General features: G+C 37.7%; 2 protein-coding genes across 3 annotated transcripts; one reads left to right on the forward strand and one right to left on the reverse strand.

The window, feature by feature from the left end:
• Positions 1-424: 424 nt before the first annotated feature.
• Positions 425-4,317, forward strand: LOC18592857 (electron transporter, putative (DUF179)). Of its 2 annotated transcripts, XM_088808916.1 has the most exons (4): positions 448-463; positions 544-891; positions 2,494-2,645; positions 3,501-4,317. In XM_088808916.1, exons 2-4 carry the CDS (start codon positions 645-647, stop codon positions 4,176-4,178), a joined length of 1,077 nt encoding a protein of 358 aa, XP_088665042.1. In that variant the 5' UTR covers positions 448-463; positions 544-644; the 3' UTR covers positions 4,179-4,317. The 2 variants fall into 2 exon arrangements, with proteins under 2 accessions (XP_017981714.2, XP_088665042.1); XM_018126225.2 differs by having other exon boundaries at positions 425-891.
• Positions 4,318-5,287: 970 nt separating this feature from the next.
• On the reverse strand, positions 5,288-12,727 carry LOC18592858 (Protein kinase superfamily protein). Its single transcript, XM_018125346.2, has 7 exons — positions 11,311-12,727; positions 10,080-10,364; positions 8,779-9,096; positions 7,473-7,700; positions 7,252-7,352; positions 6,516-6,879; positions 5,288-5,834 (listed from the first exon to the last, which is right to left on the reverse strand). Exons 1-7 carry the CDS (start codon positions 11,719-11,721, stop codon positions 5,637-5,639), a joined length of 1,905 nt encoding a protein of 634 aa, XP_017980835.2. The 5' UTR covers positions 11,722-12,727; the 3' UTR covers positions 5,288-5,636.
• Between the last annotated feature and the right edge of the window lie 58 nt (positions 12,728-12,785).

Genomic DNA, 12,785 nt, shown 5'->3' on the forward strand with positions numbered 1-12,785 from the left:
TTGACATAGTTTTAATTGAATTTACCTAAATATCATACATTAAACCAAATGATACACTTTCAATGATAAGATCGAAATCAAATCGATTTTATTACAAATTGAATAAAATAGGATGGTACCATAAGTATCGAATACGATAGCATGTTAATTGGGAATTTTGAAGTAATGAATTAAAACGGAGCAAATCGTTCTAGAATGTGCATATAAATTAACATCACCATCTTCACACTTTCCTCTCCTTGAGTCCGTCCTCAACCAAGAAAGCCAAAGTGGGAGGCGCAGGTTAAGAGTGGAACATTACCCGCCAGCGCACACCGTCCTCACCCCAGACAAGCCAAAGTTGCTAACATGCGCTGACCCTTACTCCACGAATGATCAGCTAGCTAGCCATATAAAACAATTCGGTTAAAGCTAAGCATATTCTCTCTCTCTCTCTCTCTCCATTTCCAGGGAGTCCCTTTCAGTTCTCTCTCTTATTTTCTTTTTCTTTTTCTCCTTCGATGTAATTTTTTTTATTTTTTACATAATAATATCCGTGTGCAGATTTTCTCATCATCATTTTTCCTTTGGGCAAACGGGAACTGTTTGTTTGGGTCCGAGCTCAAAAGGGGAAATCAAGTGGCTGACTTGTCCCTTAGGAACAAATGGATCTGTGGGCAGTCCACTTGAAGAACGGAACTAACTGTGGGAATCCTGCTGCTGGGGCTCTCTTGTTGAACAGGAATTCGATTCCTGAAAGACCCAATTCCTGGAATATTGGAAAATTCGGTGGCTTCGAGATCAGGCCTTCGAGGCGACTCCTTTCCTCATCTTCCCATCCTTCTTTCACCGTTAAAGCCATGGCTAAGAAGAACAATCACGACGATTCCTCTTCCTCTTCTTCTTCTTCTGGTATGCCTGCTATTTTTTGAATTAAAAAATTCTCAGCTTTTGACTTTTTTCTTTGTTGAAACTTGAATGCACCCATATGTTTTATGTTTGATTTTAGTTTATATCCGTGGGTTTCTGAAGCTACTACTTGTTGCTGACACGTGTTTAAGAATGATTGCTTCAAGTATGGGGATCTTGAACAGTAATGGACAGTGACTGACCATTTTGATCGAAAAGAAAGGGTAATGTTAGTTTTGAAATGTTGAAATCAGAGAAGGGTAAAACTCAACAAGATGAGTAATTTGATGTAGGAGGCGTAACTGCAAAATCTTTTTGTTTATTGGGATTCAAATTTGTCTATGAGATATCTATTCTTGCCACAGATAATGCAATTGCATTATATTTTATGTTATTTAGTCCTGATTTTTGGAGTCTTTTGTTATTCAAGCTTGGATTTCAGTTTTGGTACTGAGTATAGGTTTATAGCTTGTTTTGGTTTAGTTATCCTGGCCTTATACTTCTTTCTGAATGGGGCTTGAATGTTTGTTAATTCAATTTTTGAAGAAAATCAGCTAGTTAACAAAGTGGGACAGCATGTGCCTTTGTTCTGAGTGTCTCCATTTCATAAAAGATGGGCTAGCATTCCACTATATACTGTCTTGCTAAGACCCTGGGCAGGATGAATTGTCCAACAAGGTTTCAACAAGGTTTGTTATCAGTGGGATTTGATGAAATGATTTTCTGAGAAAGGATCTTGATAATGACAATGGGCTTTTGAATTTTATTTTTCTTGCTTGTATGATCTTTCCAAATTAAAGATTGCTATCTTAGATCTCTCTATCCCTCTACTTGGTTGGTTGCGGTGTGATTGACACCTCATGGGAAAAATACTTGGGAAGCTCCTTTTAGATTTTTGAACCAAATGCTTCCTCCAAGCTGTTTGTTTTATACATTCTGCTTGTGTTTCAAAATCAAGGTGTAAAGTGTTTTCTTGCATATTAGTTTGTATGAAAACCAAGCTGTTTGTTTTATACATTCTGCTTGTGTTTCAAAAACAAGGTGTAAAGTGTTTTCTTGCATATTAGTTTGTATGAAATTAGACACCGGGCATTTGCTTTTCTTGATGAATCTTAAAGTCACTATCTCTATAATGAATAATGTAGGAAGTTAGTGTATCAATTCTTTTTCCTTTTTCTTTAGTTTTTCTACCTTTCTTTATATCTTCTAAAATCAGCAAAAGGTCATAAAAATGGAACAAGAGAAAATGTTAGTGAGAAGAGGATTAATAGGGTAGATGAAAAATGAAATAAAACTCAACCCACAACAAAAATTTCCGTTAGACTGTGGATGCTCTTAGAGTGACTTATTAGAGCATAGTTTATGATGGGGGTTCTTAGGAGTTGAGATAGCTTTGTTATTTGTTTATATGGTGTTCAAAACGTTTTACTTGATTTTATCCTTATATTATTCCTGTGGTCCCTCTCTGTTTCTCATCTCTTGTTTCATTGCTTGTTCCAGTTTTAGCTTAGCTGGTGTATGATATTGATACTTAAATTGGCATTTCAGAGTTCCCCTCAACTTGAATTTTACATAGTTTGGGAATGTTTGTGATAATGAATCCAGGAAATGGTGATCAATCTATTCCTGATAGAGACAGTTCAAGAAGAAACAATTCTTCGGACAGCAATGAATCAGATGACTCTGCTTCCCAGAAGTCCCATCATGCAAACACAGACTGGAGAGAGTTCAGAGCTATGTTATATAATAATTACCAGGTGAATTTTCTCCCCAGAATTATGTACCTGCTTCTCCAATAATTGACGGGTATAATTATTTGGACAGTTCTTATTTCTTCCCTTCTATCCAGTTTATCATACAGTTTTCTGGTATGGATCTCAAGATCCCCTAGAAAGTTCAATTTCAATAGCTTCCAGTTTATGGCCCTGCTTGGTTGTTGGTCATGACTGGATTACATAGCAAATTTTTTAGATCTTGAATTCCCCAATTGGGACCTTGGAAATATTTGGGGCCAAAGAAAGTAGAAATTTGACTATTTAAATATATATTTTTGTAAATCTTAACAATATTGTGCCCCTCTTTGTTTCTGTCATACAAATGGAGTCTAACTTCTCAAACCTACAGTTGATTTTGGACATGGCTAGAACTACATTAGGATTTCATGAAGCAAAGTTTTACTTTGTACCTTTTACTGCATTGATACTGATGTACTCTAATTTCTTATACCTAAAGTTGAATCTGGTCATATTGGTAAATTCTTTGTTGCTTTATATCACTTTCTGCTTTGGTTATGCTGCATTTGGAAGCCTAATATTTATACTTACTTGTTGGGGTAATAGTAGTTTTTAGTTTCTGTGAGAGTAGATTATGTTTTCATCTATCTTAGCTGGTATTCAGGTTCGATTTCATTCTTCCTTGCTCCCACAGTAACACCGACAAAGGAATTAGAAAAAAGAAGGTTAACTTTTCCTTTGTTGAGATGTTGGCTATACTCTCCATTCCTCCACGTCAGTTGACTTTTAAGGAACAGAAGAAGAGTTACAAGCAACATGTAGAAAGATTTTAAATTCTTGCTTTGTTGAAACACTAAACCTTTATATAACTTTTAACAGGTAGAGACGGCAGAGTCTGATGCTCACAAACAAGGCGGAGCGCCTCATGTGTCAAAACCTCTTGGCTCAAAATGGGCCCATCCTCTTTCAGTGCCTGAGACTGGTTGTGTTCTTGTTGCCACAGAGAAGCTTGATGGAGTTCGCACCTTTGAACGAACGGTCGTTCTCCTTCTGAGATCTGGAACCAGACATCCACAAGAGGGGCCATTTGGTGTTGTAATTAATCGCCCACTTCACAAGAAGATCAAACACATGAAATCCACTAATAATGAATTAACTACTACTTTTTCTGACTGTTCTTTGCACTTTGGGGGGCCTCTTGACGCGAGTATGTTTCTGTTAAAAGTGGGAAAAAAGTCAAAGTTTCCTGGGTTTGAAGAGGTGATTCCTGGCCTCTGTTTTGGTGCTCGAAACAGTTTAGATGAAGCTGCAGAGCTGGTGAAGAGAGGAGTGCTAAAGTCTCAGGATTTCAAGTTCTTTGTTGGTTATGCTGGCTGGCAGCTGGATCAGTTGAGAGAGGAAATTGAATCAGATTATTGGTATGTGGCTGCATGTAGCCCAAATCTGATTTTTGGAGATTCATCTGACTCTTGGTCAGAAAGTTTGTGGAAGGAGATTTTGCAGGAAATGGGTGGTCATTACTCAGAATTGAGCCGGAAGCCTAAGCAAGACATATAGTTACCTACAGGTGACAGGTGATTATAGAACTAAGACGTTAATCCTGATGTATCTTGATGTGTAGGTATTTATGAAACCAAATGTACAGAAAATTAACTAGCTATTTTAGTCAATAGAACTTTTCATTCTTCTTTTCTTATGTTCTCTTTCTATCTCTCTCTGCTTTTGTCCCCTTTTTTCCTTGACGAATCTGCTGGTAGTAATATTTGTAATAATACACCTGTAACTTATTGGCACGAAGCAGTGTAATCAAATTCCTGTTTCAGTATTTCACAATGTAATGAGCTCTTCCTCTTCAAATCAGCATATTAGAGGATGATAAAGAGTTAGTACTTTTTAGCAGAAGAAAGAAAAATTGCTACTTCTTGCTTGCTAGTCCTGCAGAAACAAAGTTATGGGAGTAAGGGGATGCTTGGAATCTTCCTCGTGCAATAGATGAACAGGGATCCTTTTATTGTAGGGGCTGCAAAAGGCTAATGATGAAGCAGGTTAGCAGAAGTTATGATTTCCGTACTGTCTTGGAATTTACCCTAACCATTCAGAACTATTTTTCTGCATCTTTGAACGCAATATTAAATTAGCTACAAGGAATGCAATTTTGTTCTCAAAGTTATCAATGCATATGTTCTCTGATCTCATCTTTACATTTCTGTTTTCTGGAGAAATTTATCCTGATGGATGCTTAGTGTCTAGAACTATTGGTCCCCTAATGGTCTGAAGTGATCTTTGCTAATCTGGTGATGCAACCATTTCTCTGCATCCACCACTTTGAGTACAACATAAGGTAAACAATGCTTAACGGAAGGTTGATAAATCAATTAGCTACCAAGGCAATGTTCTTCTCCTTGCTTTCATTGATGGGGATGAGAAGTAAATCCAGGTAGTGGTTTGAAATTCTCCTGTTTTTACAATTCTTGGCTTCTTGCAATTGAGATATTCCTGTTTTGAGGGCTTCCATTTTAAGATATCTAATCCGTTGTGTAGTTTCAAATTTAACACTAAAAATACTCGATCTTCACTTTACAGACCATTTAGCTGTTTCTTCTGGCTACGTTCATGCACCTCCTCACAGTTTAGGATAGCATTTTAAGGCTTTATCAAACAGAATGGAAGCCAAAAAAGTATGATATCTTTAGATACAGTGAATCTTGGGAAGAACAATGTACACCGAAGGAAGATTAGCTTCCAATCGAAAACCCCATCCAACTATACAAAGCAAACTCTTGCCAGGTTACATGCCGAAAATTTTGCTCCAACTTTCAAAGAATCTCACAAAATACAAAGTGCTCACGACCCCAATTCAGTATACCATCTCAATCTCAGTCTGTTGTGGCCATAAACAACTAAGATTAGGAGAGGTGCAACTTTGCATTTTGCAGTGAGAACAGTCGGAAAGCTTGCTTGGAGCAAGTTTCTCACTTGTCTCACAAGGAAGCAGGAGCAAAACATCTTTAGTGATCATCGTCCATATATTCCATTATGATGCAGCCTAGTATATACATCGCAATTTTTATCGGTTCCTGACTTCTCAAGACGTGCTTTACGTACAGCCTGCTGGACTTGTCTCTCATGCTCTTTAAGTATATCTTCAATGTTTCCCCCAGGAGGCATCAATGGCCCAGAGCAGTGGATCCTTTTTTTCCTTGCAACATGACCCTGCAATAGCATAGGGAGAGAAAAGTTGAAGAATGTTTAAATATTACAAGAGAAAATCCATCAGTAAAAGGAAAAAGTAAGCAAGAAAGAGAGTATCAGAAAGATATAATGTGGTAAACCAAGTAACTTTACTGAAGATAATCCTATCAGATAGGGGTAAAAAAACCAACACAGTTCATAATCTATAGGACCTTATAATCTGCAATCTGTCTTATGATCTCAGTTTATTGTACAAATTTGCTGTATTGAGTTTTGTCAGGTTAATATGCAGATTTATTTTCAAATGATGCTCAGTCCCTCGCAGGTGGACATGAAATGATATGGTCTCTGACTTGGATTCGACCATTTCATTTGAAAACCTACATTTGTAGGACATTTCCATCAGAAAATAAGTATTTGCAGCCTAATGTTATGCATAACTTGTCTGAACATGTCAGATTCTTGCCCTTCACTCCCATGTCCTCAGAACTGAAGTATAATAAGCCTCACATATCTGATGCACAAAATATGATAAGCCTCTAATTATAACTGGTATGTGGTTTAGCAATATAGAATATGAATACATTTGTTCAATGTATGTGATGATGGTTATGATGATCTGACCAAAAAATGATGATGGTTTAGATAATACCAGTAATAGTTAGAAGAAGGAATATAGGCAGAAACAGTTAGTTGATTTACCAATCCAGTTTCTTTGTTCGACGCACTATCATCTTTCGTATGAGAAGTTTTATCTGCCTGAGGTCTTAGTGAATTCCGTGTCCTCAACTCGCCACTAGTCTGTGTAGAACCTGCCTTATTCAATGATCGTACTGCACTAGGGTGGACCATTGAAGAAGAGTGAGATAAACCATTCTGCGAAGTGACCTTGTGTGAATCAATTCGGAAGCCAGAGGCACCATCCTCAACATGGTTGTATATAGGACTGGTGCTTGTTCTTGACTGTCCCTGAGCAATGAATTCTGGTGTAGGCTCTCCCTTAAATTCTCTTGAACCTCTTCTAACAGATTCAGGTCCACGCCCCTTTACAGCCTCTGCTCTTTTCCTGAAAGTTACATGAGATTATACAGGATTAATAAGAGGGTCAACAATTTTCCAAAGATGAAAAAGAGAAAAGTATGGCAGATCATCTCATTATTCATGCCTTTTCATTCTTAGGATTTTATCAGCATGGGATAGATGCATCTTAAGACTATATAGTTAAGCCAGTGGTATTGAGATTCGTAGGATATGACACACATACAGGGTATATAATGATAAGGATAAGTTAGCAAGTAAATATATTTTCCTTTGTAACCTGTATTTGGTTTTATGAGCACACGAGTACCTAGCATAGCATGTGTTTGTGCATGCATGGGTTTCATAAAGGGTGAGATCTATTGAAGAGTAACAACGAAGAAGGCCCCAAATAGCGTACCTTCTTGCTTCTTCTTCACGACGTCTGGCATCTAGCTCCTTGCTTGGAGGATATTTTGGCAAATTTGATGGATCACAAGGGAAAGGCTCTGTTCCGAAGAACTGAAAAAAAAATGAGCAAAATAGTAAAAATGCATAGTAAATTCGAAGTGATGATTCAAGCAATCTATCCAACAGTGTAGCACAAGGTTAAAATTCACATCAAGCTGGTTGTCCAAATACCTCACTTCTAAGGGCTGAAGCAGCGGATCCTCGATCCTGTGGTTCCATAGCAAGGAGTTTATCAACAAGAGACAAAGCCAAACAAGGGAAGTTTCTGAAAGTGTCAGCAACACAGCGCTTGTAAGGTTGTTGAGGTTTGAAACTAGTCGCCTGTGGCAGTTTTATTTTCTGCCAGTACTCCTCAGAGGGCGAACCACAGAGCTTAAAAATCTTATGCATTTGCTCCACCTGGAAATTATCAGAAAATGCGAAAAAATGTAATCACCAAAGAAACATTGAAAATTATGAATAGATATATGAATCTTTTAGGAAAACTAATTTATCTAAAGAAACTACTTCTAACTAGGATAAGTACACTCTTATCAACCAACCCTTAATTTCAAACTAGAAGGGTCAGCTACATGAATCCTTTTCTCTCCATTCAACTGAATCTAAGCTATACTTCTTGACAGACTAAAAACCTTGTCTACTCCAACCGCTATAATCTTTATCCTAGCTCTAACTTTCTTTGTTTCTCTCCTCACAACACATCACTCTTATCTACTAGAGCCTCACTAGGTTAAACGCATGGTTAGTGGGAATAACTTCTTTGAGTAGATAAGCAGCACAACCATCAATATGCGAGCACAGGACCTAAAGAAATGGATGCTCCAAAAAATGATCTTAGGTGATGGTTTTAAACGGTGTGCATTAGTGTTATACACACTCAATAGCCTTGTCTAACACAAAGTTGTAGGATAAACCCAGACAGAAAAGTTGAAAATAAGTACATGGAAACTAAAAGAAAAGAAAGTAAGTCATGATGGAGTGTGGTCAGTGGAAGTTGGTTGATATTGAACTGTTATGATTTCAGTCAAGGTTGTTTCCACAGCTCAAGATCAGTAGTTCAGAAATGGGGTTTTTCATCAAAACATTGGAGACAGTTCCACTTTTCTGCATTCTAGGCTTTTGACATTTAAGCAATAACTAAAGCAACCCAAGATATTCATATTAAGTATTAAAGAAGCAAGCTAACGAATACACACTATTCTATTTATCTATTTATTATCACTATAGTGATTCTTTGCAGGTAATTGCAAAGACACAGAAAATTTTGACACATCTATTGTCCTCAAAGCAAAGGTTGTTATTATCATTCTCTTATATAATTTCTTTCCTTTTATTGTAAGCCCGGCACCTTTTTCTTTGTACTCTTGCAGTCTGTTAGCACTCTTCTTCAGAAGAGACAAAAAGCAAATTGAAAGTGCATTTGCGGCAATATGAAGAATCAGTTTTTGCAGTCATATTCAAACAAATGAGAGAGTACCTCTGTTCTTCCAGGCATAATAGGCTTCCCAGCAAACAATTCTGCAAGGATGCATCCAGCACTCCACAAATCTATAGCAACTCCATATTCAGTGGCCCCAAACAAAAGCTCAGGCGCCCTGTACCATAGAGTTACAACACGACTTGTTAGTGGCTGCTTTTGATCAGGCTGAAAAAAGGTTGCCAGACCAAAATCTGCAATTTTGAGAACTCCACTGTTGTCAATCAGAAGATTTGAACCCTTGATGTCTCTGTGCAGGACACCACGGCTATGGCAGTGTTCAAGGCCACGAAGCAGTTGTTGCATGTAACATTTAATCTACAGTAAAATCACAAATGCCTCTTATAAGACCAACAGCAGATATAACATAAGTAAGATGTTTTATGAGCATTGTGAAAAATGAGAGAATAAACCAAAGGCTGTAATGAGAATTAGCAGATTACTACTTCCTTATATGAAGTGTACAGATTATGAGCCATGCTTAGCGCATGCATACTGAAGTCCCCATAAAATTAACACTGATCTGGCATTGCTTGATCGGTAGATTAAATCATGTAATCTTGTTGCCTTCCTGAAGTGAATTTAATTTAAGGAAAAAAAAAAAAAAGAGAGAAGAAGGAAAGACAAAGTAGGAAAATGTTTATGTTTCATAAGCCCACAACATTTCCAGATTACAGATAAGCTGAATTAAACATTGTCATGATTGCCATACAACCACATATTATACCTGAAATAAGTAATAAATAGTGTATGGCTGCTTCTATACTCTGCAGGTGGCTACGGTTAATTTGTCACTTCATGATGACTTGTTTACAGCTTGATAAAGTAGACTATGTTTATAACAATTGGAATCTTTTCACTGGCCTGGCCTACAATTGTAGGGAGATAGTGGTCAATGTTGATTTTATTGCAACATTGAGCTTACGAGGAGGTCTTGAGGCATCACGTCCTTGCTTGGGATTTATTTTACTGGTGTTTTAACCATTGCTTGGGATGGGATTTTCATTATTCATCATGAATTCCTTGGTTGTGCCCATCTCTGCTTTACCTCTAAGATTATCTAAGGCATAGTCTTGGCCTTAAATTATATTGTGGGCTCCCCATTTTAGGCGAATGGGCACTATTTGATATTGTTGATGTACTGTGTTGCAGTATTTATTGTATTCTGGTTTATTACCAGTCAGGTGTTTGTTATTTGAAGGGATGGCCATTTGGCCTATCCTTCCACTGTACTTCAGTGATTTAAATCAATGAAAAAACCACTTTGGCTGGCCAAAAAAAAAAAATAGAGAAGCAGGTACCTGTGGTTCAGTAAACTTGATGCCAGGAGTTGCTGCAAGCCCAGCAAGGTCATGTTCCATGTATTCAAAAACAAGGTACAAGCTGCCGGACATCCTTGAAGTGACTAGACCCTCAAGCTTCATAACATTTGGATGGTCAAGCTTCCGTAAAATAATGATTTCCCTAGCCATAAAACGGACACTTTCTGCATCCATATTAACAAACCGAACCTTCTTCATGGCAACAAATTTTCCAGTTTCAAGGTCATGGGCCTTATATACACTGCTATAAGTTCCTTGTCCAACCTGCATACACAACTTACTACATCAGCAAAGCCACAAAAATCATGTAAAGCCCCAGCTAGTTTAACATTTAGATGATACAAATTTGTAGCAAACAAGAGAAGCCAAGATATGTGCTCTAACAGTTATTCATGAACCTAAAAACAATTTGCAGAAACAAAGATGATTTGAACATACAAAAGCAAAACTTCTAAAAAACTGAGACTATTCCATTATCAGCTGGCATCAGATGCTATGCTCTACCAACAATTACTGTGATGCATCCTTTGTATTTATCAGCTAATCAGCATGAATGAAGCCCTTGTAATATGTCAATTGTTGCACTTAAAATTGGATGGACATAATAGAATTCAAAACAAAAGGAGAGAGGAATTAATTTCAAACGTATGTGTGTATCAATGACTCTACAGATCTGTATATAGAATCATGTGAGGAAGTTTAGGAGAGCAAAGTCAGATTGATATAGGCTTTCTTCTTCATTATATTAAACTAACATGAATACATGCATAAAGATGCTCATCTGTAAGTGACCAGTACCAAAAGTTTGCTGACAATATGTAACTTTTTAGCATTGCACCAGAGAATTTCCCAGCCCATCACTTCAACATATTTAGCACTTTTAAAGAGAAACAGTAATCCAATTATTCACGCCTGCAGCATACGAAAAATTTTCCTGTACTATCATCTTTCATATATTACTCAGCTGAATATCAGGGCACATTAATGTCTTTGAGATGAATGAACATGCGAGTGATCAGAAGAATGAACATCAAAGCCTTAATATAACTATGATATTTATGTATGAAGCTGTAAAAGAACCTCAAATGCCATGAAGAAACTACAAAGCTCAAGATAGTTGATCTAATACCACTAGATAAGAACCAAATTAAAGTCAAGAAAAAGCAAAAATTGAACTGATTATAAAGAGGCATGTGATGAGGCTAATTACTTTATCTAACTTCTCAAACGATTCCACCCGCCGAGGCAGCCATCCTTTAACAGCTTCTCCTGCAACTGAAGCTAACCATGATGGCCATCCGGCAGCAACTAGCTCCCCTTCAGCCCCACGAGGGGTGCTAACTATCCGAACCATCTGCGGGAACACCCCTGCCCCCATATCCACCGACGACAATCTTTGATGACCATTCTGGGGCCGTTCAACAATAAACGTTTTCGATGCAAGGCGCCTTACGGAGCCATCATTGCCACCTCTACCAACTGAAAGCTCTTCTTTCTTTGAGGGTGCAGGAGCAAACAGTTGCATTGATGCCTTGTTGCTGTTGCTGTTGAAGTCTTTCTCGTTGTCATTTATCTCGTCAATATTCTCTTCTGAGGCTCCTTTTGAGCAAATGCAGCCCATAATCTCTCCTCAACAATCCCTTTGTTTTTGGAAAGAGCTATGCTACAAATACGTGCAAAAGACCACCATGCATTAAACAACAGGGAAACCCTGAATAAATCCTTGGATTCCCGGCTTCACCATTCTTTTTCAAATCCCAACCTCACAAGATTGTTAATCAACCATTCTCAGTCCCACCAAGCATTGAAAACCCTTTCCTGAAAATCAAATTTGTGAATTTTTTTTTCTATGTGAAACACCCCCAATCCAAATTAGTACCAATCAAAATCTGAGAAATTGGAGAATGATCCGCAGGGGAAAAATTTAAAACTTGGTTACAAATATCTAATGTTGGAAGACAAATGAGAAAATGGGCGGTAGAGAGAAACTGAAGTTTCAAATGCCTGAGGGAAAAGAATGAAAACCCAGAGCAAAATTCCCAGGAAAGAACACAAAAGCTATCTAAAGAAAGAAAAGGAACAAGCTGTAAGAGAAAGAAAACTTGTTCAATGCTGGAATAGCAAAAAATGGAAGCTTTTTGTTTAGCCTGGAACAGAATGGACAATGAAGGACAGGGAGGACATTGTTGAAAACCCAAAGATAAAAACAAAAAAAAAAAACAAGAAAAGAGAAAGTGGGTGAGAGAGGGATAGAAAGAAATGCAGACAGTTTTGTGAGAAGGGCTCCTACAATTGCGAGAAACCAAAGATTTTTTTGGGGATATGAGAGAGAGAGAGACAGTAAGTAGTGCAGTTTCTTGTTTCTCTGTGGTTTGCTGTCTCAGTTTTTCACTCTCCCAAGTTGATCATGTTTGTTTGTTACTCTCCTTAGGTGGAGGGAAAGCTAACTGAAGAAGACACAAGGCAAAATCTTCAACTCAAGCGTTGAGCAAAGCCCAGACGTGCGGTGCAGTATCGAGTGGTTATGGTGTTGGGTCCATGTTACGCCACCTACCAGAGGATGACTCCTGAGTTTCCAGTTATGGAGATCCATATCCACTTTCTCCTCTCCCATCCTATGAATTCATCATTGCCGCCAAATTCTACTCCAATTGAAAATAGTTTGTAAAGATTAGGTGCAAATAT

This window comes from Theobroma cacao, chromosome 8, assembly GCF_053813885.1.
Source record: "Theobroma cacao isolate CCN51 chromosome 8, ASM5381388v1, whole genome shotgun sequence".
Taxonomy (NCBI): Eukaryota; Viridiplantae; Streptophyta; class Magnoliopsida; order Malvales; family Malvaceae; genus Theobroma; species Theobroma cacao.